At 42.4% G+C, this 27,691-nt stretch overlaps 4 protein-coding genes across 5 annotated transcripts in view; 1 reads left to right on the top strand and 3 right to left on the bottom strand.

Annotated features, from left to right (window-relative positions):
• Positions 1 to 227: 227 nt before the first annotated feature.
• LOC148343682 (uncharacterized) lies at positions 228 to 20,328 on the bottom strand. 2 transcript variants are annotated; one of them, XM_088288134.1, is made up of 11 exons: positions 18,775 to 20,328; positions 6,577 to 7,171; positions 6,311 to 6,360; positions 6,127 to 6,201; positions 5,787 to 5,846; positions 5,651 to 5,701; positions 5,397 to 5,582; positions 4,005 to 4,235; positions 1,529 to 3,152; positions 589 to 717; positions 228 to 496 (listed from the first exon to the last, which is right to left on the bottom strand). In XM_088288134.1, the coding sequence occupies exons 2-11, from the start codon at positions 7,139 to 7,141 to the stop codon at positions 267 to 269; spliced, it is 3,201 nt and encodes a 1,066-aa protein (XP_088144260.1). In that variant the 5' UTR covers positions 7,142 to 7,171; positions 18,775 to 20,328; the 3' UTR covers positions 228 to 266. The 2 variants fall into 2 exon arrangements, with proteins under 2 accessions (XP_088144260.1, XP_088144253.1); XM_088288127.1 differs by lacking the exon at positions 18,775 to 20,328 and adding an exon at positions 8,092 to 8,162 and having other exon boundaries at positions 229 to 496.
• Positions 13,096 to 20,336, top strand: hs3st1l2 (heparan sulfate (glucosamine) 3-O-sulfotransferase 1-like 2). The gene is made up of 3 exons (XM_088289182.1): positions 13,096 to 13,271; positions 18,804 to 19,080; positions 19,569 to 20,336. Exons 1-3 carry the CDS (start codon positions 13,183 to 13,185, stop codon positions 20,232 to 20,234), a joined length of 1,032 nt encoding a protein of 343 aa, XP_088145308.1. The 5' UTR covers positions 13,096 to 13,182; the 3' UTR covers positions 20,235 to 20,336.
• A 2,349-nt stretch (positions 20,337 to 22,685) lies between these two features.
• On the bottom strand, positions 22,686 to 25,467 carry rnmt (RNA (guanine-7-) methyltransferase). Its single transcript, XM_088289110.1, has 3 exons — positions 25,204 to 25,467; positions 24,171 to 24,723; positions 22,686 to 23,348 (listed from the first exon to the last, which is right to left on the bottom strand). Exons 1-3 carry the CDS (start codon positions 25,416 to 25,418, stop codon positions 23,013 to 23,015), a joined length of 1,104 nt encoding a protein of 367 aa, XP_088145236.1. The 5' UTR covers positions 25,419 to 25,467; the 3' UTR covers positions 22,686 to 23,012.
• A 529-nt stretch (positions 25,468 to 25,996) lies between these two features.
• LOC148343679 (histone H2A.V-like) overlaps positions 25,997 to 27,691 on the bottom strand; it is a 4,817-nt gene continuing 3,122 nt past the window's right edge. Inside the window, exons 4-5 of the mRNA XM_088289492.1 lie at positions 27,651 to 27,691; positions 25,997 to 26,782 (exon numbers count right to left, since the gene is read on the bottom strand). The exon at positions 27,651 to 27,691 is cut by the window's right edge and continues 89 nt beyond it. Coding sequence (XP_088145618.1) covers positions 26,721 to 26,782; positions 27,651 to 27,691 — 103 coding nt within the window. The 3' untranslated portion in view covers positions 25,997 to 26,720. The remainder of the gene's footprint in view (positions 26,783 to 27,650) is intronic.

The raw sequence follows: 27,691 nt of genomic DNA, 5'->3' as shown, positions 1-27,691 counted from the left end.
ATTGAAGATTTATTATCTTTTGTTTCAAGTACTTTGCTGCCGTTTAATGCAATTACAAACACCTTTCAGGGAAGGCGTCAATTATTCGTGGATTTTTGCTATTCAAATGGAATTTCAGACAGATCTCGGAACCGACCGCTTTCGAACTACTGACAGGAAGTATAAAAATGAAAACATGAAACAATGGTCAACATTTGTAAATATTTAAACAAATCAATAATTACAAATAGAACAAAGGATAAAAGTGTGAAAATCCTGCAAAGTCATCAGCGCTTCGAGGGCTTGGCTTGTCTTTTAAGGGCAGTGATCCGGTTCCTCACGTAGTCCTTGATGCCCTTCCAGGAGCGCGTGCCCAGAGCTCGCGGCTCGGCATCCAGGCACCGCAGACAGTCATGCTTCTGCGGCAGCTTGTGCTCTCGGATGAGGGACATCATGTGTCTCTCCACGGCGGCGACCTCGCTGTCGCTCCACTTGTGCTTGCTGATCGTGGAACCGACTGAATTATAAAAAGGAAAAGTCAAAACGCAATAAAAAAACTAAATTAGCTGGTCAGGACCAGGCAAAATGATGACACGCCGACTTTAGTACCTTTTGCAGAACGCCGCGACGCTGTGGAATTGGTCGCATGCGATTCAGACGATCCACTGAAGGACTCGCAGTGCTCCCGTGATGCAACTGGTGACGCTCTTCGACACTCTAATGGCGCTGCGCTTGCGCCTAAAGGATCATTATGGATGTCTTTGCATATTAAAATACAGTAATTGCTTGTCCCATCCATTTTGGAGCAAGAGCTGCTTAACTACATCAATACATTCTAATAATGAAATTCGATGTAAACTGGCCTCCACAGATTGAATAAATTTGCAATTAAAATAAGAAAAACATTTATACACAAAGGCATCTATCATAATAAATATATTACATTTATCAAATATCAAATCATTTAAATTTAATAGAAATGCATATGCACATGTGAAGGCATCCGCAATAAATGAATTATAAAAGGACATTCATTTTAATTAAAATCTAATTAGGATTAAAATGATAAAAACGCATTTGTGCTTGTTACGTTTTCTACAATAAATAATTTGAATGTAATCAATTAAAAAGTACCATTTCACTCTGATTAATGGCTGGATGGATAAAATCAAAATAATAAAAACGTACTTATGTACACTGAAGCCTTCACAATAAGAAACAAATCCAATACATTAAAATCTAATTACGTTTAGAAATTAATCTTTATAAAATGCAACAGTACACATCAAGGCTTTCGCAGTAAAAATGTAAAAAATGAATATGTTGAAAATCAGAACTGAAAAAAAAAAAAATACTCAACTTATTTCAACATGGTTCCTTAGCAAAGCACTACCTTGGTGTAAATGAACCTCCTCAACTCACTTTTACAGACCAAAGCAATACTTTTGATTGTGCAAAAAAAAAAAACGTTAATAGGAAGGATAGTATTATCTTTTTCTATTAATAAGTAGTTTGCCATCAAACTGAATCCCGTCAGACAGGTCCTCACCTTCAGGGTGCATGCTGATATCTTGAAGCTCCACGCCGATGTTGTTCCGAAGGCTCTTGGCTTGGCTGTTGGGCCCCAGGACGAGCTCTTTCTCAGTGGGATCCAGGCTGGCGAGTTGCAGCATGGCGGCGTGGTGCCTGCGAATGCTGGCTGACGTCAGCGCCTCGGGCTTCCTGACGACGCTGCCTTTGACCAACATCTGCACGCACACAGAGCCACGGTAGGCGGAGAGCGCATGCGGGCGTCCGAACAGGAAAAGGTTCTTGGCGGGGACGCCGCAAGTGTCACGGACCCCAACCAGGAGCTCCAGCGTGGACAGGAAGGCCGGTTTGAGCAGGACCGGGACCATGCGGCCGCACGTGGAGCGGATCTCCATTCTGCTGAAGACTCGACACATGTTCCTCTCTAGCTCGCCCACCAATAGGTCCAAGTTCTCCCGTGGGTCAGGCTTCTTGATAGACTTCAACGCAGCGAGCGGTAAAGAAGACACCGCGCTGCTTTGGCGCTTGTTGAACAGAACTATGCGAGCCAGAATCACCCTGGCCAGGGCGTCGTATGATTCCGCTGAGGGCGCCGCTCTCAGTTTCTCCTGGGCGAGGTGGTGGACTTTCTCAGCGTGGGAGTTCAGTATCTTCATGTCCTGGGCGTCCGGAACTTTCTCCCTGGATCTCAATTTGGTTTTCCGCAGAACTGACAAAGCGCCCGAGGAGATCATCTTGGCCCACTGCTTCCTGTAGATGACCAGGAAGTTCTTAGCCGACTCAGCCAGGTCAAAGTCCCCGCGCTCCAGCGCCCGCTCCTGGACGATGCGGCACACCTTTTGTAGGGAGTAGCCCAGCTTGATGGCCAGCGAGGGCGCGCTGTACGTGCGTGCGGCTGAGTCGTAGCCGGCCAGGACATTGACGGCGGCCACCACGTGCGGGAAGCTGTCGGGGACGAAGAAATCCTCCAGCCTGCTCAGCGGCGTCTGCTTCCAAGCCTCCAGGACCAGCCGAGCCATCTGCCGCAGGTTCTGCCGCATGTACTCCTGTCGCTTGTGGCTGGCGCCGTACCGCGCCAACATGTCCTCGCCGTAACCCAGCAGGACGGGCTCGCTGATGATGAGCCGCGTCACGTCGTCGTAGATCATCTGAGCCAGGACTGCGCGGAACCCAGGGCTGATGCCCAGGTCGCCCATGGCTTGCAGGGCACAGCGGGTTTCCACGCGTTCCTTGCCCACGCGCGGCTCCTCGTCTTTCTTCTTCTTCTTCTGCCGTTCCGGACAGCGCTTCATGTGGCATGCCAAGTTCTTCTTCATGTACAAGCCTCGACAGTACAGACAGTGCAGGAAGTCCTGCGCCTGGCCCGTCTTCTGGGGTCTTTTGCGCGCCGCCAGCTGTCCCTCGCCGGTCCTCAGCACTTGCTTGTTGTGCACATAGTTGCCCTCGTTGATGAGCTGGTTCCACACCTTCTGTCTCTCTCGGGAGCCTTTGGGGAAGCGTAAGGCGGCGGACACTTCCTCCTTGTGGCTGTGTCTGTGCTGCAGGTGCCTGGACATCTTGATGATGGGCTTGGAGCAAAACAAGCAGTAGTTTCGGCGATAAACTCGCTTGGAGGTCTTCTGGCTTTGTTTCATGGCGCACACCTTGATAGAAAAGCCATAAAATCAGACGTCTCTTTATAAGTAAGATTTCTTTCAAGAACCTAAATAGTGAATGCAATCACATGATACATTTTTGAAGTTAGTTGCGGAACACATGCAAAGACTGAGAACTATGTAGGACTAAACTGTGGCAATAAAGCTTACATAATTTCAGGGGCCCATTTGGCCCTCAGCCACGCCCACTATATAAGAACTTGAGCACCTTGGTTCGCATCTATTTACATCTACACCCCTTCATATTGTCCGCTGGTGTTGACAATTTAGAGTGCCTCATTGTTGACCATGAGTGTGCACAGAGAGAAAGGCAGAAGAGCAACTTGAAATCAGTCAGTCGGCCTATTGAAATGGTGACAAATAGTCACTGTGTGGTTTGGTAACATGGTGTGTACTACACTAAAAATGGACCAGAGGAAATGAAGGAGAGTGTTGTCTGAGGAGATTAGAAAGAAAATTATAGACAAGTATGTTACATGTGAAGGCTATAAGAGCAAGCAGCTTCATGCTCCTATGACTACTACCGCCACAAACGTGGCCGCAGGAAAAAGTTATTTCTGTGACCTCTTTCGTTAACCGACCGAAACGAAGCACAGGTTTTGTTTTATTTTCAATGTGAATTTTTTTCTCAATTTGATGATAATTGTACTATATTGCGATGTCGATTTGAATTTGATTGACATTTCCGTCCTAATTGAATATCTAAGATGTATTCTCTGAACAGCCACATGTAAACTACTTTTGCCGTCCTGTTGTTGGTCCTAGAATTGCAAGAATATGAAATCGTCTTTAAGCTTCTCAAGGTCTCCTCGATATGAAGTCATTTCAAATGGAACTCACCTTGACATTCTTTAACCGGCTCCATTCCGTCTTGGCTTCTCGAGGCTCGGTACGAAGGGACATCAGGCAGGGCTTCTTCTTGCTGCGCAGGGACATGGTGGGGCTGCGAGAGGATTCACGCGAAATGGGTGCCATGTCTCCTCCGAAGTCCGACAGAGCGTCAGACACGTCGCTGCCGTCGCTGGGTAAGAAAACGGAGCCTTCGTCGGATGAGTCAGCGGAGTGTTTTTCCTGGAGAAAAATGACATCACAGTGATCATCTCGAAAAACAAAAAAAGTACAAAGGGTTGCTGATTGGATTTGTTCAGTGGGGCTGTTCTTTCTCCACATATAGTAATAACTTAATTAAACTGAATGTAACGAATAAAACATCATCATTGTGTATCATTATAATTCAATGGACATTGTGTTGATCCTCAAAATCACACAACAAGACCCAACGGAAACACCGAAAAATAAATCAAAACCTACCGATCGTAAGAATATACAAATTTACAGTGCTAACAAAAACTATGTTCCATTTAATCTTTAAATCTTTTTTTTTTGGGGGGGGGGGGGGGGGGCTTTGGGGGGTTCGGGAGGTGTTCAGGGACAGACCACATTTCCAATGTGTAGATTATATTACGCATACTAGAGAAGCAAAACAAAACGTGTTTGTATTAAAGTCAAATAAAAACAAAATTTTAGTGTTTATTTTAGTTTCCTTTCGCAAAGAACATTTCCCTAATTTTGCTCATATGATTTCAGTCCCTTTGGTGCCCAGGAAAAGTGATATATGTTTAGAAGTATTTATCGGTAGTGTCAAAGTATTAGTGCAACTCAGCATAGTGTATTGTTTTTGTTCCAGTTAAAATGTATGAAATATTTACACGCTTGCGCCAAACAATGCATATTGCGTTTGTGATGGCTGCAGCAACACAAGAGCACAGAGAGAAAAGCGACAGGCCGCAGGCATGGCAGCCATTTAAAAAAATCGAATCAAGCTGAAATCAGGAACTGAAAATCAAATTGAATTCGGGGCTTAAGTGAATCGTTAAATCCCTATTTGTTTGCTATTAAATTCAACTCGGTGCTTGGAACTAAAAAAAAAGTGTATCTGTTATTTTGTATTGCTGTGATAAAAATGATAATTGCGATAATTTCATTCATGATAATCCCTCATATTTTTTCATTGATATATACAAGAAATTAAAAGTCACTTACACAAAATGTGCCTTTGCTGCTGTAAAATGAATAAATAATTCAAAAATATATATATGACCGAGTTATAAGTAGAATTTTGGCTCTGACTTCACCATGGGAGCGCCATGAAGTAAGCAAAATATTGGAAACCAGCATCAGTTTGATGCAGCGCAATCGTACAAGAATGAATGAACAAATACAACATCTTACAGGTTCGTTTGGATCTTCTGCACACGCAGAATCATCCGTCAAGTCATCGTCGTCATCGTCTTCGCGATGCTCACCGTCAGGCGGTGGCTCTTTGCGATGCTCACTGATGGACGGCGGCGGTTGCGGTGGAGTTGGCGGTTGTGGCGGTGATGCTGGTGACGGGCCGTCTGACGCGTACCACTCGGGCTGGCAAAAAAAAAAAGTCGCTGAAACACCGGCGTGGAATCAGAAAGTGCACACGATCAACAAATTACCTCTGTTTTGTGTGGTGTCTCACACTGACACGGCGACATGGACAGAGGGGACTGAAGAGATGCAGAGACAAGAGTTTGATGTCATTCTACATGCCATGCACGAGGATAATTGGCAATACAAAATAAGTTTCTTTGCCTGGGTGGCCGACTGAGGCGACTTCACGCAGACGTCGTCCTCTGGAGGCAACGATTCCAGCTGGAAAAGTCGGAAAAATTAGCCAAGTCTTTTAAATGGAAGATGATTGGGGCTGAACGATTTTGAAAAATAATGTAATGGAAATGTTATTCCACCCATTTTTTAACAAACACACGCAAAACAATCGGTCTTATAAAAAAAACACTGTCAGACTTATTAGCCATGTTTTGCGTTTATTGGGTAGGCTTATGCAAAAATAAAGGGAAATGAATCAATTAATTAATAAGAACTACAGTTTGTTCATCAATATCAATTACGTTGAACTGCACACAACACTCACCAGTTTGTCCAACTCCGACAGCTGTTTGAGTAAAAGAGAACGCTGATGTAAAACCATAGAACGTTTTGTCATCCCCTAAAAAAAAAAAAAAAATTAAAAAAAAAAGGGGGGGGGGTCAATTTAGATTAATTTACAGTGCAATCTAAATGTTAAAAAACGTTAAAAGTGCTGCCATTTTCCTCACCGGTGTTACAACAGCAGCATCTTTGTCACGGTGATCAGAGTCATTCAAGGCTGCAGGGGACAAAATTAATTAAGGTGGTTTTCTACAGCAATCTGTTCCAGGAGGCCTATAATAAAGTGACTTGAGCAAAACCAAAATTAGTTGCATATTTCAGTACTTTTTGCACAACTTGCTTTTTTTCTAAGAGGCTAAACAACAAAATGCACAAACAGTGTTCGGTCCATGAATATGATAAATGTCCAAGGAGGTCCACTTCCCTGCCTTACCACGGCAATGCGCAGAGTCAATCCACTGAGACGTCATAGGGAGCGCCAATGAGGTTTTGTTGGGAGCGGCAGACACCTCGGTGAGGCTCGGTAAAGAACCCAGAGACGAGGGCGACTGAAAAGAGGTCTGAGTGGAGGAGGGTGGCACGCGGTGGGGTGGCACGCGGTGGGGCGGCGCACAGGGTGGCGGCGCACAGGGTGGCAGCGCACAGGGTGGCGGCACGCAAGGCGGCAGCACGCCAGGCGGTGGCACGCAAGGCGTCACCATTTGGGCTTGATGGCCAGCCTGCAGCAGTCCGAGCTTTTCACTAGCATCCATTAGCTGCGGCGGGTCAAAGGTGGTGCTGGAGCCGGCGAAGAGCGAGGCGGGCGACACATGGCTGTGTATGTGCGACATGGACGCCAAAGTGCGTAGGAAGCTGTCAGTGGCCGCCTGCGAGTGGCCGTAGGGCGCCGATGGGTCCCGACCAGACAGCGTGTTGAGGAGGGGGCCCTGCGCAGGGAGCGCCGACCAGTCCATCTGGTTTGTCCATGCCTGACTCTTATTCGCTGTCATGTTGTCCATTCTCTTCCATAACCCACTCGCTCCTGTTACCTAGGAGACAAAAACACCCATAAACGACAACATCCAATCGTCAGAAAGCACTTGTGTTACATTGATCGAAAGTTCATTCCAAAAAAATATGATAAAGAACAAAACTGGGTGTGCAAGATAATAGTGTCAGAATCTCTAACTTCCACTCGCAACTTTTCAACAATTCTAATCTTTGTTCCATGAAACCATTTATTTTGAACATTCTAGCTCTTCATTTCTCTTGGTTTGAACTGCTTCTGTTAGTAGTGCTGACTCATGTAACTTCAACTGCATTTCCTGTTTCTCCTTAATCATATTTCAAATTTTCCCTCTGGCTTTTTGGTTAGGCAGTGCACGCACGTGCAAAGTGATCATCTCAAAATAATAATTAATTAAAAAAATAATAAATCAACCATTCTGGAAGTATCATGTTATTTAAAAAATGTCTTGCGAGAAAACTATTTACCACTTACCAGCAAATTTGGTGCTAAAGGGGTGATTACGTCTGGTAAACCCCCATTGAAGGACCAGATATCAATTGCACCAAAACAAGCACCAATTCCAATGTAACGAGTAGTGCCGTGTTAGCAATAAAGTTACATAAGAATCTCAAATTTTATCAACATTAGTGCACTTTGTCACCCTGCTTTTGTCCTAACTTAATGGAGTTCAATGTCAGTGTTTCGAAAACTTTAATACACCTAACGTGAGCAGGCAGATGACAAACAAACAAAATATATCACGAGTGTGTTTAGGGTTTGAAAAAAAACGAGACCAGGTTTCTATGTCTGACGTATTGGTTAGCTTGTTAGCTCAGTCGGGCTAACATGGTCCGAAGGCGTAGGGCCACTTGCCTAACAACTTGACAATTATTGAACGTGCTTGTACACGAATGCATATGTAGTTAATAGGAAACAAATTTTGTGCGAAATGTTACATACTTGATTAAAGGGAGCGGAAGTAGCACTGCTGGCGGCATCCAATGTTTGTAGCTACGTAACCCGGAAACGAATAAGAACGCTTCCGGTTCGCGTTCGAAAATAGGGATTTACGTTTATTATTTTTACTTTTTCTGTAAATTAGGATTTAAAGCCAGATTCAGGAATTCAAACGATCGTTATTTTTGCGTTTTCAATTTGGTGTTTTCAAACCAGGACAAGTGGTTAAAATTAGCGTTTCAAGTCAGCTTTATTTAATGGTTTCCAGGCCAATCTTAAGATTTCAAATTAGGGTTTCAAATCAGGGTTACCGTTTCGTGTTTGATTTTCCAATTTGGATTTCAAGTCAGGATAAAGATGGATGACTGTCTGAAAGAAAGAGGCACAATATTGCGCAATAAATATGTATTCCATTGGGGAGGCCATCTATTCATTCTTCATTGGCTCCTTCTACCAGCACACTTGCCCGCCATACACTAAATTATTAACCCAATATTCACACTTGACCTGCTGCTCACACTCTGGCCTCATGGCGCCACTTGAATGGAAACCTCAATGCAGACGTCACCCACAATAAAGTTCTTGAAGGCGATGCAGTTGGATTTGGTGTTTACATATGTACGTTTTACAACTAGTATGAATCTTTGTAGGCACATGAAAAGGCGTTCTGGAGGATGGTGTCCACGTACCAAACTAAAGCTATATGCCTTAAAAAGAGACACAATGTTATCTAGTGAGAACCTTGGTGTTTTCAGACATGACTTCTGATATGTTTTTGTGGGTCTACACGTGCTAAACATGCCAGCTGAATTTCATGCTTCAAAGTGAAACTGGATTCGGAGGCAGGGTTTTTAGAATCAGAATCAGAAATCCCTTTATTGTCATTATACTCAAGTGTGCAACGAGATTAGAGAGTCTCCAGTGCAATACAACAATAATTCAGATAAATATATAAATTAGATAAATAAGAGAATAGTTAGTGCAATGGAAAATAATACTGAATAGGATATATAAAAACACATCACGTTGCTGTTCTGCAAGGTAGGGGTGGTCGTGCGTGTGTGTGTGTGTGTGTGTGTGTGTGTGAGAGTTTAGAATGGAGATGGCTCTCGGAAAGAAACTGTTTCTCAGTCTATTGGTCCTTGATTTGATGCACCTGTAGCGCCTGCCAGAGGGCATCAGGTCGAACAGGTGTGAGTTTGGGTGGGTATTGTCTTTGACGATGTTGAGAGCCCTTCTGAGGCACCGGGCGGTGTAGATGTCCGACAGTGAGGGGAGAGGGCAGCCAATAATCCTTTGCGCTGTTTTGACTGTCCTCTGGAGCCTTAAATGTAATTCTAGAGAGCACTAGAGAACAAAAATGTGCGCTTCAAACAAAAATGAGAGCCTTCCTTTGTCTTTTAGGCCATGGGTTTTTGAGACATTTTTGTGGGTCTGCTCATAACAGATATGCCGGCCAAATTCTCTGTTGTTAAAGGAAACTGGCTTTCAAGGCTGAATTTTCAAATATAATTCCAAAGTGTCATACAGAGCAAAACAAGTCACTTTAAACCAAAATGGCAGCTGCTCTGTGTGTTTTGGGGTATTTCATTTTGTGGGTCTCCCTAGAAAATGCGTAACAAAAATTCATGTAGCTGAGTGAAACTTTTTAATACAATTTCAGAGGGTGCTAAGCCACCAACATGGAGTTTCATGGCTCAGACTGGCCCACTTTAGTTCACGTTTTGGTGAAGACCTTGCATTTGAGCCTTATTCATTTATCAACATAAATTAGCTTACCATTGCCCTCGGCAATATTCCTATTGTATATGATTAAAAAAAATCACAATTACAATTTAATGTGCTTACAAGACAACGATCCGTGTTTATTTGAACAACTGCGAGAACGTAAATGCTTGAAATGGACTAATAGGCAAGTGTACATAACAGATAGTGTCTTCACTTATCGCGCTTATTTGAAACATTTTGACACCACTTCCATTGCACTACTTAGCAGATTGATGCTAACATTTCCCAGCATGCTTTGTTGTTGATGCAACACATGCGACTGTGTTATGCGGCTTGTGTTATTCTATACAGGTAGTCTACAACATAGTCACAGTGGTGTTGTTTTTTGTCGTGTATTAAATCATTGCTACATTTGGTATTAAAGTATTGTGACTTGGGGACACCCTTACTAACAAATGTAGTACAACCACTGCTCTAGACTCTTTCATGGCCTACATCACGATGGTGTCATGGTTTTCACTGGAGGAAAAAGAAACTCATGGAGGAGGCAACAGAACGGAAACCAGGAGTAAACACTGCTTCTTTTATGTTGAAAAATGTTAGCCCAAAACGGAAACTGGAAATGTTATAGCATCTGTGTCACATTCAAGAAACACAAGGTCCTATCACGACCAGGTTGTGGAGACAAGTGAGCGAATCTAGTCGGTTCTGTCAGTCAGAGAAATCGCAGACGGTTGTGGTTGAATGCGATAAAGCAGAAATTACTTGAAGTCAAGATTCTTTTCATATCTTTTCTTTTTTTAAGATACTTTTTATATTGCACATGCGCTAATGCTAACCGCTTGCTAACTCAATTTTAACTGTATCTTTCAGGATTTTCCTAGTGATAGCACCCACATAAATGACATCACATTGTTCACATATTGTGAGAGGGTCTAAAGACAGTATAATATAATGGTGTTTAAGTACAGTCAAAAGAGGAGGTGAATGTGCTTTGATTGCTCATTTCAAAACAAATGCGTGGGCCAGTTCAAATAAATTAAGAGGCGATTCTAGAAAATTGCAGCCCAGCCTGCCGGGGAATGCCAGAAAATCCAGATTACCACTCCCGTTTGCTTCAAATCAAAATGGCAGCCTTCATTTGTCTTATTGGTCACGGCTTCTTGAGATCTTTTTTTTTTGGGGGGTGGGGGGGGTCGACTCATAATAAACATCGATACCTATCCAAATTTCATGTTGCTAAAATAAACAGACTTTGAGGGCTGATTTTTTTCACCCTACCTTGGTAGCAAGTGTTTGATTAGGAGAAAGCCCTCAAAAAGCTTGAGGACAATAACGAGCAATTTGAAGAGAGTCGAAAATATGATACAAATAAGTTGACATGAAAAGCAAATATAAACAGACAGCAAACCAAGCGAGCGTCAGCAAAGACGGCGAGAAACCCCCCCTGACAAGCGTATAATGAGCCTGTGTGAGCATCTCGCACCATTTCATTGTGTCTTTATCTCCTCTCGCTCAGCTGCCCTTGGTAAAAAAAGCAGCAGAAGAAGAAGAAGAAGTAAAAGGGGCTGCCGGTTTGGAGCAAATTACCCACGCTTATTTTGCAACAACACCCCCCCTTGCGTCGCCCGGCGGGGGGGCCGAGCCATCACCAAATTGTTTTGTCGAGCAAGGACATATGAGGTGTGCCAACATGTCGTCAAAGACCGAGAAGCAGGAAGCGGGAGAAGACGTTTTTCGACTCGAGAGAGGGAAATGGGAAGAAAGAGGGACGCGGGAACGTCTCCCGGGGGTCCCCGCGCCCCCTCCTCACCAACCGCAGAGAAACTCGACAGGGGATGGCTTTTATGCTTTTTTGGAGGGGGGGGGGGCGCAGAACACATCAGCACAATCACTTCCATGCACAATTCATGGGTCAATATCATTACCGTGGATATAAAAAGTCTACACACCCCTGGTCAAGTGGCTGATTTTTATGATAAATACAATACAATAAACCAAACCATGATAAATCATGAAACAAAATATCCAGCATTAACGTGAGCCATCAACTATAACGCGTCAAACATACCTTTCAAAATTATGGCCAATAAGATCAACTTATTTTCACAGGACTGCCTCACATTTTTTCCGAAATGCATTTGGAAGTTTTGAAGTGTGTTTTTTTTTGCAAAACACTAAAACTAGGATTGAATGTTTGTTCAAAGTTGAAGGTAAAGGTTGAAACCAAACATTTTTTTTTGTCATCTAATGTGGATTGAACATGGCGTTAAATGATCATTTTGAGTAGTGAGTATGAGGGTTACTGGAAAATTGAAAAGAAAATGACGATATTTACAAAAAACAAAAAAAATAAAAAAAAAAACAAAAAGATCACAATATTGTGTTTTGGAACATAACAGCATTGACAAATAAATAGGTTGGTAAGTCATTTTATCGTCATGTGCTTCTATTAGCTCAGCAGCGCAATGTATCAAGGTCTATGTAGTTCACGACGCTGTGTTCGGCTGAAGCAGGCGAAAAGTAAAATTTTTTGACAGATACGTTGGAAAATATTTGCTGGTATGACTGCTTTATGAGATCGTTAATCGGTTTTGCTAATGTGAGCAGTAATTCTGATTAAACTGCACTAATAATATCACGATTGACAATATTGTGACATCCCTGTATACATTTTTTTTTTTTACATCCACTTTTTGTGGCATGTTTGTTAAATAGTGAGCTGAGATTTTTTTTTCCTCATGTAAAATACATGCCATGACTCAATAAAGGCTAGTGAACATTGATCAAGAGTGACAATAAATCAGTTCCATTCAAACAAATCTGGAAATTGTGAATGCATTGAAGGAGGGCGACTCCGTTTTCATATGCGGGACCAATTTAAAAAAAAAAAAAAGTGACATAGAGCTGAGAAGCCAGTATTTTTTTTCTGTGCCTTTTTGTTGTTTTGTTCCGACGCTCTCTAACTTATTTATGATGGAAGGGACTCGCCCCAGCAGACTGGAGGAGGCAGAGGAGGGTGTGTGCTTGAAAATGTGTACGTAAAATTATTAAAAAGGGGGGAAAAACTGTTCAAAATTGAGAATCATCTTGGGGGAGCTGGTGTGAAAGAAAAAAGAGAGTTGATGTGACAGAAATGAAAGACAAGAGGTAGAACGGAGGAAAGGGGGGGGGGGGAGTTCCCTGCGGATGCGCGCGTGTGTGTGCGCGCCATTTCGCACACACACGCGCGCACGCACACACACACACGTTTCCTGCCTCCCAGTCAGTGGCGGCATCGCACGCTCAGCAAGTCGGTGTCGGCACAAAGCAAAGTCGCTCCATACACACACACACACGCCCCAACTTACAAACACGCACACGCACATGCACACGCTTGCTTCAGCGACGAGAGGCGAGGCGCGAAGCAAAAGCAAAGCAACGGTGAGCAGAAGAGCGCTTTCAAGAAGAGTCAGGTAAGACCTTCATGCTCACTTTTCATGAGAACAATCAAATCGTTTTCGAACCGGTAGCTGGTCTGAATGTTTCGGTTGCTTTTAACCTTCTGGGTTCTGTTGTGGCCATTTGTGTATACCCTCATTTCGCTTGCTGTGTTAACGTCAATTTCAATTTGTGCGATTTAAATATATCGATCCATACACGATATTCTGTTGACGTCTATCGTGGCAGCCTTTGATCAATCAAAACCCATGAAAACTACATGTATTCATTCCTTGCTAGTTACGATATTGATTTATTCAATTTGGGTATCATTCATCCTACACACAACACTTTTTTTTTTTAACCGCATTATACTTTTATCCATTTTTGGAAATGGAGCAATTTCATGTGTTGGTTCCCAAAAGAGGCGTTTAATGGCTTACTGTACTCCAATGGAGAAAGTTTATGACACCATTTTACATTTAAAAAGTACAAGAAACAACTGTACCATTGAGTTTCAGATGTTTTGGTTAGTGACAGGGTTCAATTGGCTGAGAAGTTGATCTTTTAATCTCCATGCAAGGACAAGGGTGTCTACAGTTGACATTTTTAGTCCTCTAATTTGGTAAAAAGAGAGGTGTCTATTTGAGGGAGGCTTCTGTTTCGTGTGTTCAATTTTGTTGGAACACAACGCAACACAGGAGTGTGCACAAAAGCAACCCGGGGTAAAAACAACAAGAGCAGAAGCATTTTGATCAGAACCTCTCAAACTGGGGTGCATTGGCCTCTGGGGTTCCGTGAGCTGGAGCTTGGGGCAAAAAAAAATATTAGGTTGTATCATTTGAGAAAGTGCTTAGGGAAACAAAGCTATGTTAGCTTTGGGCTAATTAATAGCGCTGATATAATTGGCTTGTATAATTTTATCACGGGATGGGCCTTTTGTTCTTCTTCTGGTTATGGATATTTTGCCATAGTTTCAGCCAAGCTCCTCCTGTGCTTGCTGTGCCCGTGTCTACAAGAACAGTAAATGATTGACACCTCGTCAGTCACATCTTCTATCTCTAACTGTTTTCTTCAGGTGTGGTAGTTTATTAAATATCAAGTTAGTAGGCACATGATGGGATAAGAGAGGGACCTATTTTTTTGTTTCCCCTTCCCCACTGATCATTTTACTCCTGTAGCATAGTGACAGTTTTAACGAATGTGACAGAAAGTGATTAAAAAAAAAGTCCAATTCCACCCTTTCAAAAAATAATTCACTCTTTCCTTGTGAAACTTTGACTTTAGTATCGTAACAATCTTGAAAAAAATCTTGAAAAAAAATGCAAATTGTCTAAAGATAATGACTTTTCATTCAGACAAAACATTTTTCTTCTTGCTCTAAGAATAAAATTCTCATGTATTGTGTTGTAAATATGATTTCCACACTCATTACGGCTTTTTTAAGGAGGCGCTTGGGAAAGTATCGTCCTTGGACGCAAAAAGGTTGCAAACTGTCACTGATTTTAGACCATGTATAAGCAAACCACTGCAAACATGATTGGATTAGAATTTTTATGGAGGAAACTTTGACCTGCGCGTACGTGTACATGTACGTGTGCGTGTGTTTGTGGGTGCGCGTGCGTGCGTGCATGCATCACTGCCACCTTACTTGCAAAAGTACAAGACAACCATTTTGGAGGGGGGGGGGTCATTAAGGCACATTAGTTGCAGAAGCAAGCCTGAATAATAAACGCTCTTAATATATGAGAGTGCATATGTGTCAAATCCCGTGAAGCGCATACACACTTACACACACACACAAAATACACACGCACGCACGCACAGTTAGGGCACTCAGGATTATGGTGTTTAGTTGAAGGACACGAGAGCAGAATAGTATTTCTGTCAGCATCTGGCCGCAGTTCAAGGTTCATTCCATGGATGACTTTACAGAGAACACATACGGACCAAGTCAAGTGAAGAAAGAAAACCTCCACCAAAAATAAGACAATGAGGGGTCGGGGGGTTTAAAAATCACTTCAGTTTTGTAAAAATTTGGAATCTTAGGACAATACAAAAATAAGATCTCAAAGATGACTCAATGTGCTTCACACATTTAAAAGCTTTTGCAAATAAGAATTAATGATGTTGAAAAACTAAGTGAAGGTATTAAAAGTAGCTGACTACATTTCCTATATAGTAAAGATTTGGGGAAAAAATATTTTAAAAATGCTCAACAAGTTCTGAATTATATCGTTATGGCGTACAAAAAAAAATAATAGTTTGAAGATAGACTTTAATCTTGGAGCTGACCACTTCTGTTCAGTAGTGTGCAGCATAACAGCTTAATGCTGCTTCACCATGTTTGCCTTGAACTCTGGGCTCCACGAATAAACCCGAATCTGCAGATGTCACAGCCCTACTGGCTTTATAATCAATTAGCATGTCTTTAATGTATTTGGGACCTCAACCAGTCAGTGGTTTATAGACCAGAATCTGAATTTTAAAATGATCAGAACCTGAGCTGCAGCATTCTGAATGAGATGTCACTTTTTGGTGCTCTTATAAGATACTTGACTTTAAGAAATCAAAATCTTATTACAATGTGTTTATTTAAAAACTGTGGAAGACATTATCTGTTGATGACTGAACAATTACTGCAGTCTTTTATTTTTTGCTATCTTACAAAAAGTCAGAATTTGTCAAGATAAAGTTGTAATCTTGTGACAATAAATATTAAAGGTTATTTTCCTTAAAAAAAATAGTCTGGATATTATGGGACAGTAATTTTTTTTTACAGAAAACAGATTGCAAAAATAAATTCTGCTACATTTATGGCACCATCCTGCTTACAATCAACCCTAGAAAATGGAAGTAAAGATGGGCTTCCTCTGGTGTGTTTGTATTCATTTCGCCTTTCCAAGCTTCCTCCCCCGGAGGGGTGGGGGGTGCTGCCCAGGTGAGGCACTTGTGAATCGGTTTCCATGGAAAGTTGAACAGCAGCGGTCCAAAACACACCTGAGGCTGGAGGCAAACCTTCAGCAGTGCCATCACGTGTGTAGTATTTAACCCAGAAAAACATCCAGCCCTGACCCTGACAATATTGAGCTCGTTGGTCCATGATGATATTGACCAGACATAACAGCAACCAAAAGCCCCTCCTCCCTTCCATCTGTCAGCTGGTCATGCTTCCAGACCCCCCCCCCCCCCCCGCCCCCCCAAACACACGCCAGCACGCGACCACTGAATCGATGCAGTCTATCACCCTGGAACTGATGACCTCCACAAAAAAAAGTCCGGAAGCCCCTCAAAAAATGCATCCCTTGTAATAATCAGCATGAGAGAACACACACTTGGTGGCTGTGTGTTAATTTTACATTTCAGTCAATAAAAATGCCTCAGGGTGATGGCGAAGAGAACATGATCAGGGGCGGACTCACCATTTGGCAAACATTGAAAAATGTGGCAATTGAAAAAAATAGATGCTACTTCATCTAGCATCTTATTCATGCCCCAACATAAATACATCTTTGAGCTTTGAAAATATATCCAATTAAAGCCTCCGGTGACTGGAACCTATCCAGTCAGGGCTTTTTCATGCCGTGAGAACGAGGCGCTCTAAAGCTGGATGTCAATTCCGTCTCGCTCTTTAGTTTTTCTCTCCGAAGACAACGAGGCGCTCTAAAGCAGCCACACCAACGTAGTAGCCAAAAGGGAGATATATTTTTGACGTTTAGGCATAGCTATCAAGCTAGATACCCGCATATATCATATAGTGGCGGAGAGGCAACTCTTGCCGGACGGCCAAATTCAGCACTGTGTGCTATTTTACACACGTCCCTCTTAAAAAAAAAAAGAAAATAATAATAAAAAAAATTTAAAAAATGAAAAAACTGTTCACACCTACATCTCCAAATACATGCATTGACGGCTTTTTTACTAACGCCCACAAATAGCAAGGATTTTAACCATAATATAGTAATTATGCAGAAATGTCTCCCAAGCACATGGTAAATGAGAAGCTACTGGCTAGTTAGCATCGTTAGCGAGAAAAAAAAAATAAAAGCTTCACCAATTTTCCATGATCATTTCTGGGGCAATGGCTCAAGGAAGAAACGACTACGTTTCGTTCCAGATGACTGTTCCACTTGTGTCAACATTCTGAGCCATTTAACAACTCTACTATACGATTACCACAAACTGCTGAGTGTGTTTTTGTGCGTGAGTGAAGATGAAAGCGACAGTAAGAATTGCCGTTGTTTGGCTTTTGATACGGTTGACCCAGATCTTAGCCCGCTCTGCTAGCATAAGGAGGAGGGAAAGGAGAGGGGGGGCAATGTTTCGCTAAAAGGGGTACGTCTGCTCAGGAGGGAGGAGAGGGCTGCGGTGCTTTCGAGGACTCCCCGCTGAGTATGTAAAAATGTTTTAGGGGGGGAAATGGAAAAAAAGAAAAGGTGAGCAAAATCATCGGGTAGTCTTTCCAGGTTGGTGCTGTTGATTCAGTGACAAAATGTCAGTTTTATTTATTTATTTTGACGGCCCTGATCTCACCTTTGAAGGCGTAAACTGCCGAGTTCAGTAAAGTAGGACAAAAGGATGCTTGGACTCAAGACAAGTACACAAGCCCACTAGTACTACATAAGGACACGAGATCTCGGTAAGGCTATGACACAAGTAGAAAAGGACACAAGGACACTCGAACTGAAGTAGGTAATAACGCGACTTGTGTCACCGGGGCACTCGAATGCTCGGACACGCATTTTGACAATGACAATTGGACACGAATGTTAGGACACAAGTAGACATGGACAGAAGTCCATTAGTACATTACACACACAGACAGAGCCTGGGTAAATATTGTAACATGAATGACGACAACGGGACCTCACCAGGGACGGGCCAGAAGGTTTCATCAGGGGGCATTTTGCTCCCCTAAGATGCAATTAGCTGTGGAACCAGACAAAGTTCCTCTTCTGAGAATATTCACACTATGCTTGTGTGATAATTAAAAACACAATAACAACAACAACAGGAAGATGGGGGAGAGAGGGTAAAAAGGTGCTTGTTTTAAAAATGTGGCGCCTCAACTAGCACTTGTTTGTGTAAAAAAAAAAAAAGATGGCACAGCTAGTGTTTTATTTAAAGTGGCATAATTTGCCTAGCAAAAAAAAAATGTAGCCAAGCGTGAGCGTTTGTTAAAAAACAAAATCAAAGCATGACCACCTAACTAGCATTTGTCTTAAATGCGTCTAAAACAAAAAAAAACGTCAATGTCAGCCCAAGTAACGTTGTTTAAAAACCTGATGACATAACTATCATTTGTTGGAAAAAAAAGACAATGTAACTAGAATTTGTATTTTTTTTTTTTTAAATGATGAGCATTTGTTTATAAATGACAATGAAACTAGCATTTGTTTTTTTTTTAATAAAAGACACCTCAGCTAGCATTTGTTTTAAAAATAAAAACATGACAATATGACTAGAAATTGTAAAAAACAAAGCGACCAGCATACTTTTCTCGAACTCAGTTCAACAAGCATGTAAAAGTTGACTTACGTTTTTCGTCTCTGTCGTTTTTGTGGTAGTTTTTCTTTCAGCTCTCCTCAGCGCCAAGCGTCCTCGCTGACCGATGTGTGTGTCGCCATGCTCTGGACGCTGCCGGTATTACTGCTGTCTGTTCGGTTGGCCGTGGGTTCGAGCCCTCCCAGTGATGTCGTCTTGCAGTCTTGCAACAACATCGACGACGGTAGTTGTGTGCAGAGGCTGCCCGACGCCATCATCATCGGCGTGCGTAAAGGAGGAACCAGAGCCCTCCTGGAGATGCTCAACCTCCACCCCAATGTGGAAGTCGCAAAAGCAGAGGTAGAATGTGATAACACACACACACAAAAAAAAGTTGGCATTTGTTTTAACATCACAATCACACTACTCGCATAGAATATGTTTAAAACCAGGATAAGGAAGTGAAGACTTGCTAAAAAAATTCCAAGACACCTCTAGCATTTTTCTAAAAAGATGCGACGACAAAACTGGCATTCGTTTAAAAATGTGGTAATGCAACTTACCTTTAGTTTAAAACAGTATAAACCAGCTTGCATACAAAACATGATCACGCAACTTTTATTTCTTTCAAAATTGATGGTGCAACAAGAATTTTGCTTAAAATTTTGATTTTCTGTAAAACCTGGGAGTTTATAGAATTTTGTTCAGAGACGTGACAGTCTAGCTAGCTTTTGATGAAAAAGTAATGACACAACGAGCATTGTTTAAAAAAGTGACAACACAAAAGACCCGAAACTAGCTTTGACAATGTATCCATAATTAAGCAGCATCCCCACCCCTGCCGTCAGGTGCACTACTTCAACGTGGAGGACCACTACAAGCGGGGCCTGGCCTGGTACCGCTCCCAGATGCCTTTTACCAGGCCCAGCCAGCTGACCTTGGAGAAGACCCCCGGCTACTTTGCCGCGCCCCAAGTACCGGCGAGGGTATGGGCCATGAACCCTGGCGCCCGCCTGTTGCTGATCGTGCGTGACCCAGCCGAGAGGCTGGTGTCTGACTACACCCAAGTCCTGCACAACCGCCTGGCCCGGCAAAAACCCTACCACCCTCTGGAGGAGCTCCTACTCCGCGAGGGCCACGTGGACCCGGACTACAAGGCCCTCCAGAGGAGCCTCTACCACCGGCACTTGGCTCGCTGGCTGGAGGTCTTCCCCAGGGAGCAGATCCACGTGGTGGACGGCGACGCCCTGGTTCGCGACCCCTACCCCGAGCTCAGACGGGCCGAGCACTTCTTGGAGCTACCGGCCCGCATCGGCCCGGAAAACTTCCACTATAACAGCACCAAGGGGTTCTACTGCCTCCTGGAGGCCGGACGGGAGAAGTGCCTGGACCAGTCCAAAGGTCGGCCTCACGCGCCCCTCGACATACTCGCCTTCAAGAAGCTCTGCCGATATTTAGCCGAACCCAACCGCTTGTTCTTCAACATGGTGGGCAGAACCTTCTCTTGGTGCTGAGGACACAAAGGACCACGTCCGCTCTGTGCAGCATTGACGCTAACAGAACATGATAAGGATAGAAGCGACTTTACAACCACGCCGGTGCTTCAGAGGGATAAAAGTGTGCCGTATGCCGGCTGGAATTGCAGAGAAGGAAAAAAAACAAACCATAAGAGCACACTGGAGTTTGTTTAAAAACTTTAAGAATAGGCTAACAAAATGTGACAACGCAGCTAGCATTTTTTTTTTTAAACATAATGACCCGGAGAGAGTCATTAGCATTTCTTTGAAAAAAATATTTTTTGACAAAGCTTCGAGTTACAGCTAGCATTTTTAACACAACAAGGAAGCTCGCTTTGTTTTGTAAAACTTTACAACACGTCAAACAAAACAAAGCGTGCAGCTTGCATTTATTTTAAAAATGTGACATCACAATTAACATTAAAAAAAAAATAGGAGGCTAGAAAGAGTTTGCTTGAAAACTTTAAGATAGATAGCATCTCTTTAAAAATGTCACAAGGCAGCTGGCATTTGTTCGACAAAAATGCAACAAGGCGACTAGCATTTGTTTACAAATGGAAAAAGGCCGCTGGAATTGGTGTTAAAAAAACATGATAACGCAATTAGTCTATATTTAAAATACTACAATGCAACTAGTATTTGTTTGAAATAAAGCATTGCTTTTGTTTCAAAAAACGCAAAATGGCAGCTGGCGGTTAAAACACGGTAACGCAGATGGAATTTGTGGAAAAAAATCATGGCAATGCAACTCGCATTTCTTGACAACACAGGTGCCGTTTGTTAAAAAAAAATGTAAAAAGGCAGCTAGTTTTTATTTTAACTATGACAACACATCTGGAGTTCGTTTAAAAGCACGCCAATGCAGGTTGACTTTTGGAAAATCTAACAATAGGGCACCGAAAATAAAAATAATGCCACTAGAATTTTAAAAAGGCAGCAAGCTTTGTTGGGAAAAAAAATACATTGCAGCTAACAACTGGAGCATTTGCAACAGACAAAAAAAAAATGTTTCTTTGTTACCATAGGATGAATGTTTAGTAGAAGTATCTATTTTTAGATTCACGATTAATGTATTGCGACAAGTCTTGTGTATCGTTTTTATTAAATCAAATCCATTTCCATTGCCACGTGCCTGGAGGTGACGTTACTTTTGTCGTTGCTTGATTAAGCCCCCGCCCCCAAAAAAATTGTTTCACTACAAAAGCAAGCAATAGCATTGATAATAACGTATTTCTTTTTATTTTAACAATAGCTTGAACAAAAACATTTTTGTAAATGACCAACACCTTGCTTGAGCTTTCCCTATTCCTCAAACTTGCATGTGGGGGGGGTGATAATGTCCATCCATCCATCCATTACCTATACCGCTTCTCCTCACTCGGGTCGCGGGGGCGTGGGAGCCTATCCCAGCCGGTGTGATTACGTAAATGAGTGAAATTGTGATGCCGCGGCAATAAAAAAAAATTCAGACCGTCTCGCTCAAACAGAAAACAAAACATTTACTTGGTTGTGTAAATTTACACTCGATGGGTGGATAGGTAAGGTGAGAAGCTCGGCCATCCTGGAGGGACTCAGTGTAGAGCCGCTGCTCCTCTCAATGCCTGGGGATCCCCCCCGGAAGAGCTGGAAGACGTGGCTGGGGAGAGGGAAGTCTGGGTTCCCCTGCTGAAGCTGCTTAGCTGCTGCCCCTGCGACCTGACCCCGGATGTGCGGCAGAAAATGGATGGATGGGTGGATGGGCACGTCACAGTTCCCACCGTTATTGTGAATAAAAAAAAAAAAAATCTAAGTCACTCTTCCATAATATGTCCACTGAAGAGTGTCCATTTACAAGACGTAATTTCTTTGAAACTTAAATATACGGGGTGTTTATGAAAGCAGCAGTGATGAAGACAATGAAGAAAATGAATAGGCCAGCGAGCGTCGACGGTGTCCCAGACATGACATGGAGAAAAAAAAAAAATAAATATCAATTTAATTGTGGCCACAGTATAGATAAAAAAAATATTGGTAAAATGTTCGCACAAAATGCTGCATAGGCAAATGGAGTGGATCATTGCAAGAAACTGCAACACGCTACATCCTCAGTCCAAAGTATCCATTCTACAAAAAAGTATTTTATATGATATTGACATTGGACAAACCAAATGCATCGTTTTAAATGTGTTGGCATGAGTGCTAATTGTCAACATTTGTCCAAAAGGGAGTCTTATACCAAACAGGTGTGGTCCGTTTGCTTAGCTACTCTCCAGAAAGAAAAATTAACGTTATTCATTTGTGTTCAGTTGCACACAACTTTTGTCATTTCTGCGCACAAATGAGAATGTTGTGCGCGTTGTAAATTATTCAAGGCCACGAGTCAGCATTTTGGGACTTTTGCACAAATCAGCATCTCATACGTGTTACACACAATTTGTTGCCAAAAATGAGCATTTTGTTCCTAGCTAGTTTTAAAGACCACAAACCAGAATTCTGCACGCATGTTATAACCAATTCAACAGAACATATATTTTGTGGCCACAAAATACTAACTAGCAACCATTATACCTAAAAATTAAGCCCACAAATCAGCATTTTGCGGCAATTTGTTTTTCATGGCCACAACTCCTCATTTGATACACATTAGAGATAATTCAACGTCCGAAATGAGTAATTAGTGGCCAGAAATGTTGCATTTTGCGCGTTTGTTATATCTGTACTCAGATTACTATTCATTTTCCCCTCCATGTCATGTTTGGGGCTTCCTCACAGTGCATTCTGGGAGCTGTACCTCCATCAGGACATCTTCTGGAAGATAAATACCAGGTAGATGCTGGTCGCTTCCCACTCAGACCTGCTGAGCGTACCCACATGCATCCCGGTGTTACGCGCCAAGTTACAGTGCTCGCGGGCGTGCCGGTACTCGTCCTCGGACTCCACACACGAGCCGTACTCTGCTGGGAACTCCTCCAGTGACGCCATTCTCTTCATGAGATTGCGGTGGTGATTCAGCTTGACCTTCTCGTGGAAAACCTCGGCGAAACGCTGCTTGGTCAACAGGCGCATGCCGTAACGCGATGCCATATGTTCCAGCAAAGGGAAGTACACCAGGAACTCCGGCACGTCCACTACCTACATGCACAGGTGGCAAAGGTACTCACACTTTGTACTCAAAGTGGAGGACAACCCCAAAAAATTCTTTACCAGAAAATGTTTTATGCAGGCCCACTCGTGGAAACATGGAATTCTGATTGACATTGCATTTGTGGAATACGAGTTAAACGCACCCATTTTTGTTCATCTCAGTGGGCGGCCGTTTTTGCCATTTGCTGTCGACAGAAAATGACATCACAGTTGCTCAGGACTCAGCTAACGACCTATTATGGCTAAGCTTCGGAAATCAGAAAATCAGAAATCCTTTTATTGTCATTGTACTCAAGTGTGCAACGAGATTAGAGAGCTCCCCTCAGAAAACAGGTGAGCCGTGATTCGTCTTACGAAAATAGCCCTCCTGAGATGGCAAAAAAAGGGTGGATTTTGTTGCTTAACTCATATTCCACAAACATAATATTAACCAGAATGCCATGTTCAAACTAGTGAAGGCCCGTAAAACAAAGTATCAAGTAGCATGCTGTCCATGTGACAATATCTCAGCAAAATTTATTTTTAAGTGCTACAGGACCCAACAAGAAGTTATTTCGTTCAAGTTTATTTTAATTAATCATCCAATTAATCGGTTAATGGATTTTTTTTTTTTAATCTGACTCAGCCTCCAAAAATTATTATCGTTTGGGCCTAAGGAGATTGAAATGTACTTGGTATAAAAGTAAAACAATGCACTCTCTTTCGGTTGCAAAGGAATGGAAAATGTCCTTCCCTCACGATAGCATAACTCCTTGGCAACAAGATGGTGCCAAAACACAAAAACAGGGAATAGTGGGTCAAACACTTTACCTGCTCCAGGTTGAAGTGGTACTGGCATCCAAAGAGTGGGTAGTCACCTTTGGCCTGGAAAGTCACCCGGAATATGTCGTTGCCAAAGGAGAGCGAGTCAGACGCCTCCAGCCGCTTGACCAGCTCGTAGGCGTCCGGCGTTGTGCCGATGAAATATCCGCCGGGCTTGAGGCGCTCGCAGGCATTCCTCAGCATCATATCGGCCTTCGCCTCACTCTCGAATGAGTAGTGGTACACAAACTGGCAGCTGCAGATGTCGAACGTCAAGTCGGGACGGTCCAACTTGTCGGCCAGGAGTTCCTTGGTACAGTCGGCCGTGATGAACTGGGCGCTGAACATGCCCTGGTCTCCGTGGCCCCTCCTCTGCATGAACTCGTAGCGACTGCGGCACTGCTCCACCGACACGCCGGCGATGTCGGCACACACCAGGTGGCCGATGCCGCCCTTACGCCACTTGAGGAGGTCGCCACCCTTGCCGCAGCCTAGGTCGAGCACGGTGAGGTGGCGGTGGCCGGCGTCGCGCAACTTCTCCACTGTCTCGCCGATGAGGACGCTGAGGATGGATCGACCAATAGATATCGAGAATTAGTCACAGCAGTAATATGGTGGGGACAGACCGGCAGAAAACCGTCAAGTGCGCAGCTCTGGATTTCCACATAGATTTTGCGCCTGGTTGGTGTCGTTATTTTGGTGTTATTAGCGACTTAGTGACCTCCTGTGACTCCCACCACCGTGGCCATATCCCGTATTTGTCGGGGTCGGTTTTCAAATTGTTATTTATGTATAGAAACTGCAACACAATGTAATTTTCCTGATAAAACAATAAATAAATAGAACTTTTTATTGAAAATGGACCATTCTGATAGGACGATCCAGTTAAGTAGATTTCGGGAAGACAACTTTCATGATTCAAAAGTAATAGGACTCTTACTCCAGTACAATGTTTGGCTACTCTACCCACCTAGGCTTGCACACGGTGGAGAGTTAATATTGATCAGGATTAATAGTGAACGGTACAAAAGACGATGCGCACCTTTTCATCCAGTTGTTGAAGTTCCGCATGAAGAAAATGCGGCTTTGGCCACGCGCGGCCAGTCCGGCCTCTTGCAGCTGGTTGTAGTGGTTGGCCACGTTGGTGTTGTGGTCAACATCTAATTTCGTTTTTTGCCGTGCGAGGGATTCCCCGTCTTCATCGAGTTTTCTTTCCAGAATCGTCTTTTCTTTTGCATCGCCGCCGAGAGCGTCCATGTTTGTTACGCTTGGGTAGTGCGTACGTAAGCAATACGCATGCGCGTGACACAGCTTCCTGCTTTAAAGCATTCACATCCGAGGTTAAAATGTATTAGTTTACGGTTTTATTTTTGATTGGTGATGAATGAAGTTTATTTTTAATTAATTAATAATTTAATTAATTTAAATTTAGATTAAATACTATTAAATGAGTTGTACGTGGTCTCTGACGGGAAAGTAATCGTCTTTGTCCTTTGTTACTGCGTATGTGCAACGACTGCGCATGCGCATGATTGTTCAATCTGGTCATTTCCAGGTTAAAGGCAGAATTCTTGTTTCCAAATTAAATTGATGCAGTTCGATTTGTGAATAAAACAACTTGCAACGTCACATCCTTTGCATCTCCCCCACTACTACTGTCATGACAAACTAATCATTTTTGTTTCCCCGAAGATATTTTAGCACGGTTTTAGAAAACCATCTGACACTGAAAGTATGAAAATTAAATATGTACGCAACTACAATTTTAAACGGTAAAACTAACCGTTTCCAGATCATTCATTACTCAACAGGGACAGCCACCTTGAGTCCAGAGATAGCATACAAAGGGTGTTTTATTCAAAGACCAAAAAAACGTCAAACACAGCTTTAAGGAAAAAGGTTCTGATGTTGCTCATTACAAGAATGTCATGGCGTTTCAAGTTGTGCACACGCGCACACAAACAGTACATTTGAGTGTCAAAGCCCTGCTGAGGTTAAGTAAATGCAGCGACTTCTGATGTAAATATATGTAGTGATACATCACCCTGGGTTGGCAGGTGGCACAAGATCACACTCAAAATTTTCAAGTTTAAAATCTGTAAGCATGTATGATCATCTTTTTTTTTTGCAATGTAAAAAATAATAATGATTCCAATACTTGTCACATGTGCAGTTCCAAAGCACCGTTGCACCTTATTTTTTTTGCCATCATTCAAAAATATCACACGTGCGCTATATTCAAAAGGAAATAACCACAAAACAAATTGGTGTCATATAAAAAAATGCTTTTAACAATTTCAGTATAAAACAGAACAGGCCAATAAAACAAATTCACTGTTGCCATTTTGACATCGTCAAGCATTCTAACCACACGATGCAAACAATTCTTTTTTATTTTTTAAGTCGGAAAGAGATTCTAGTTAAGTGGGGAGGTATAACAACACAAAACGCTAAACAATCGCTCTTGCTTTGCTATTATCACCATCATCATAATGACAAAACAAAAATCCTCTGGTCTGATGATGGAAGGCCAGAAAACTGTGGTTGGAGGTGTGGCGCCTACACGGTCTTCTGCTGGCCCTTCTTCCCGATGAGGGATTTGTGGATGTGCGGGATGACACCTAGACCACCACAAATACAAATTGTCAAATTGCACATTTTGACACACTGTGACATGCAACCGACAATTTCAATCCATTAAAAACTTTTTAAATCATTTTAAGTGTATTTCTAGAAATATGCATTTTTTTTGTGTGACATTGGAGAAAAAACTGAGACAAAGTAGATGACCATAACCAATTAGGGGTTTAACAACAAAACTATTTTAATCAGATAATTGGTTTTGATTTAAAAAATGTGAGTATCAGATCGAACCGTCCTTGAATGGTATCACACACTGTGTATCGAAAAAGATCCAGCCCCCTAGTTCAAATACATTATAAATAAATACCCAAATAATAAAGAAACTAGTCAAATGTATTACAAACATAATACTACAGGCAAATACGCCAGAAAAAAAATATTACATATTGGACAAAACTATACAAATAGAAGATAGAAATACAAAAAAAGAATACCAAACCAAATCAAAATGAACGTCAATAAATGTCCCCATGATCGCTTAAGCATCGGGAAAATGAACAAAATTTTGTAATTTTTATGGATTCTATATAAATAGGGGCCCCATCAAGTGTCTTTACAATAAAACAAAACATCAGTAAGGGGCGCCATAAATTGCCACTCAAAGCATTATATCCATCCTTCCATTATCTGTTACAGCCATGACCAATTGGTAAAGTGCTATTTATAGACAAGATTGACAAATATGTAACATATAAAATTAATTCCATTGTGAGATGAATCACACTAGGCATCGACTTGAGCTAATGATGAACAATATTAATACAAATTGGCATCAAGTGACTTGTCTGGCCTCAAATAGCCACCAAATTCGTAAAGAGACTTTGAGGCTACGTGGGCGTGACTCACCTCCTCCGGCAATGGTGGCCTTGATGAGCGAGTCCAACTCT

Source organism: Idiotropiscis lumnitzeri, chromosome 1 (genome assembly GCF_059441095.1).
Source record: "Idiotropiscis lumnitzeri isolate Australia: NSW breed Sydney's pygmy pipehorse chromosome 1, RoL_Ilum_1.0, whole genome shotgun sequence".
Classification (NCBI taxonomy): domain Eukaryota; kingdom Metazoa; phylum Chordata; class Actinopteri; order Syngnathiformes; family Syngnathidae; genus Idiotropiscis; species Idiotropiscis lumnitzeri.
This window is presented reverse-complemented; position numbering and strand designations above follow the sequence as displayed.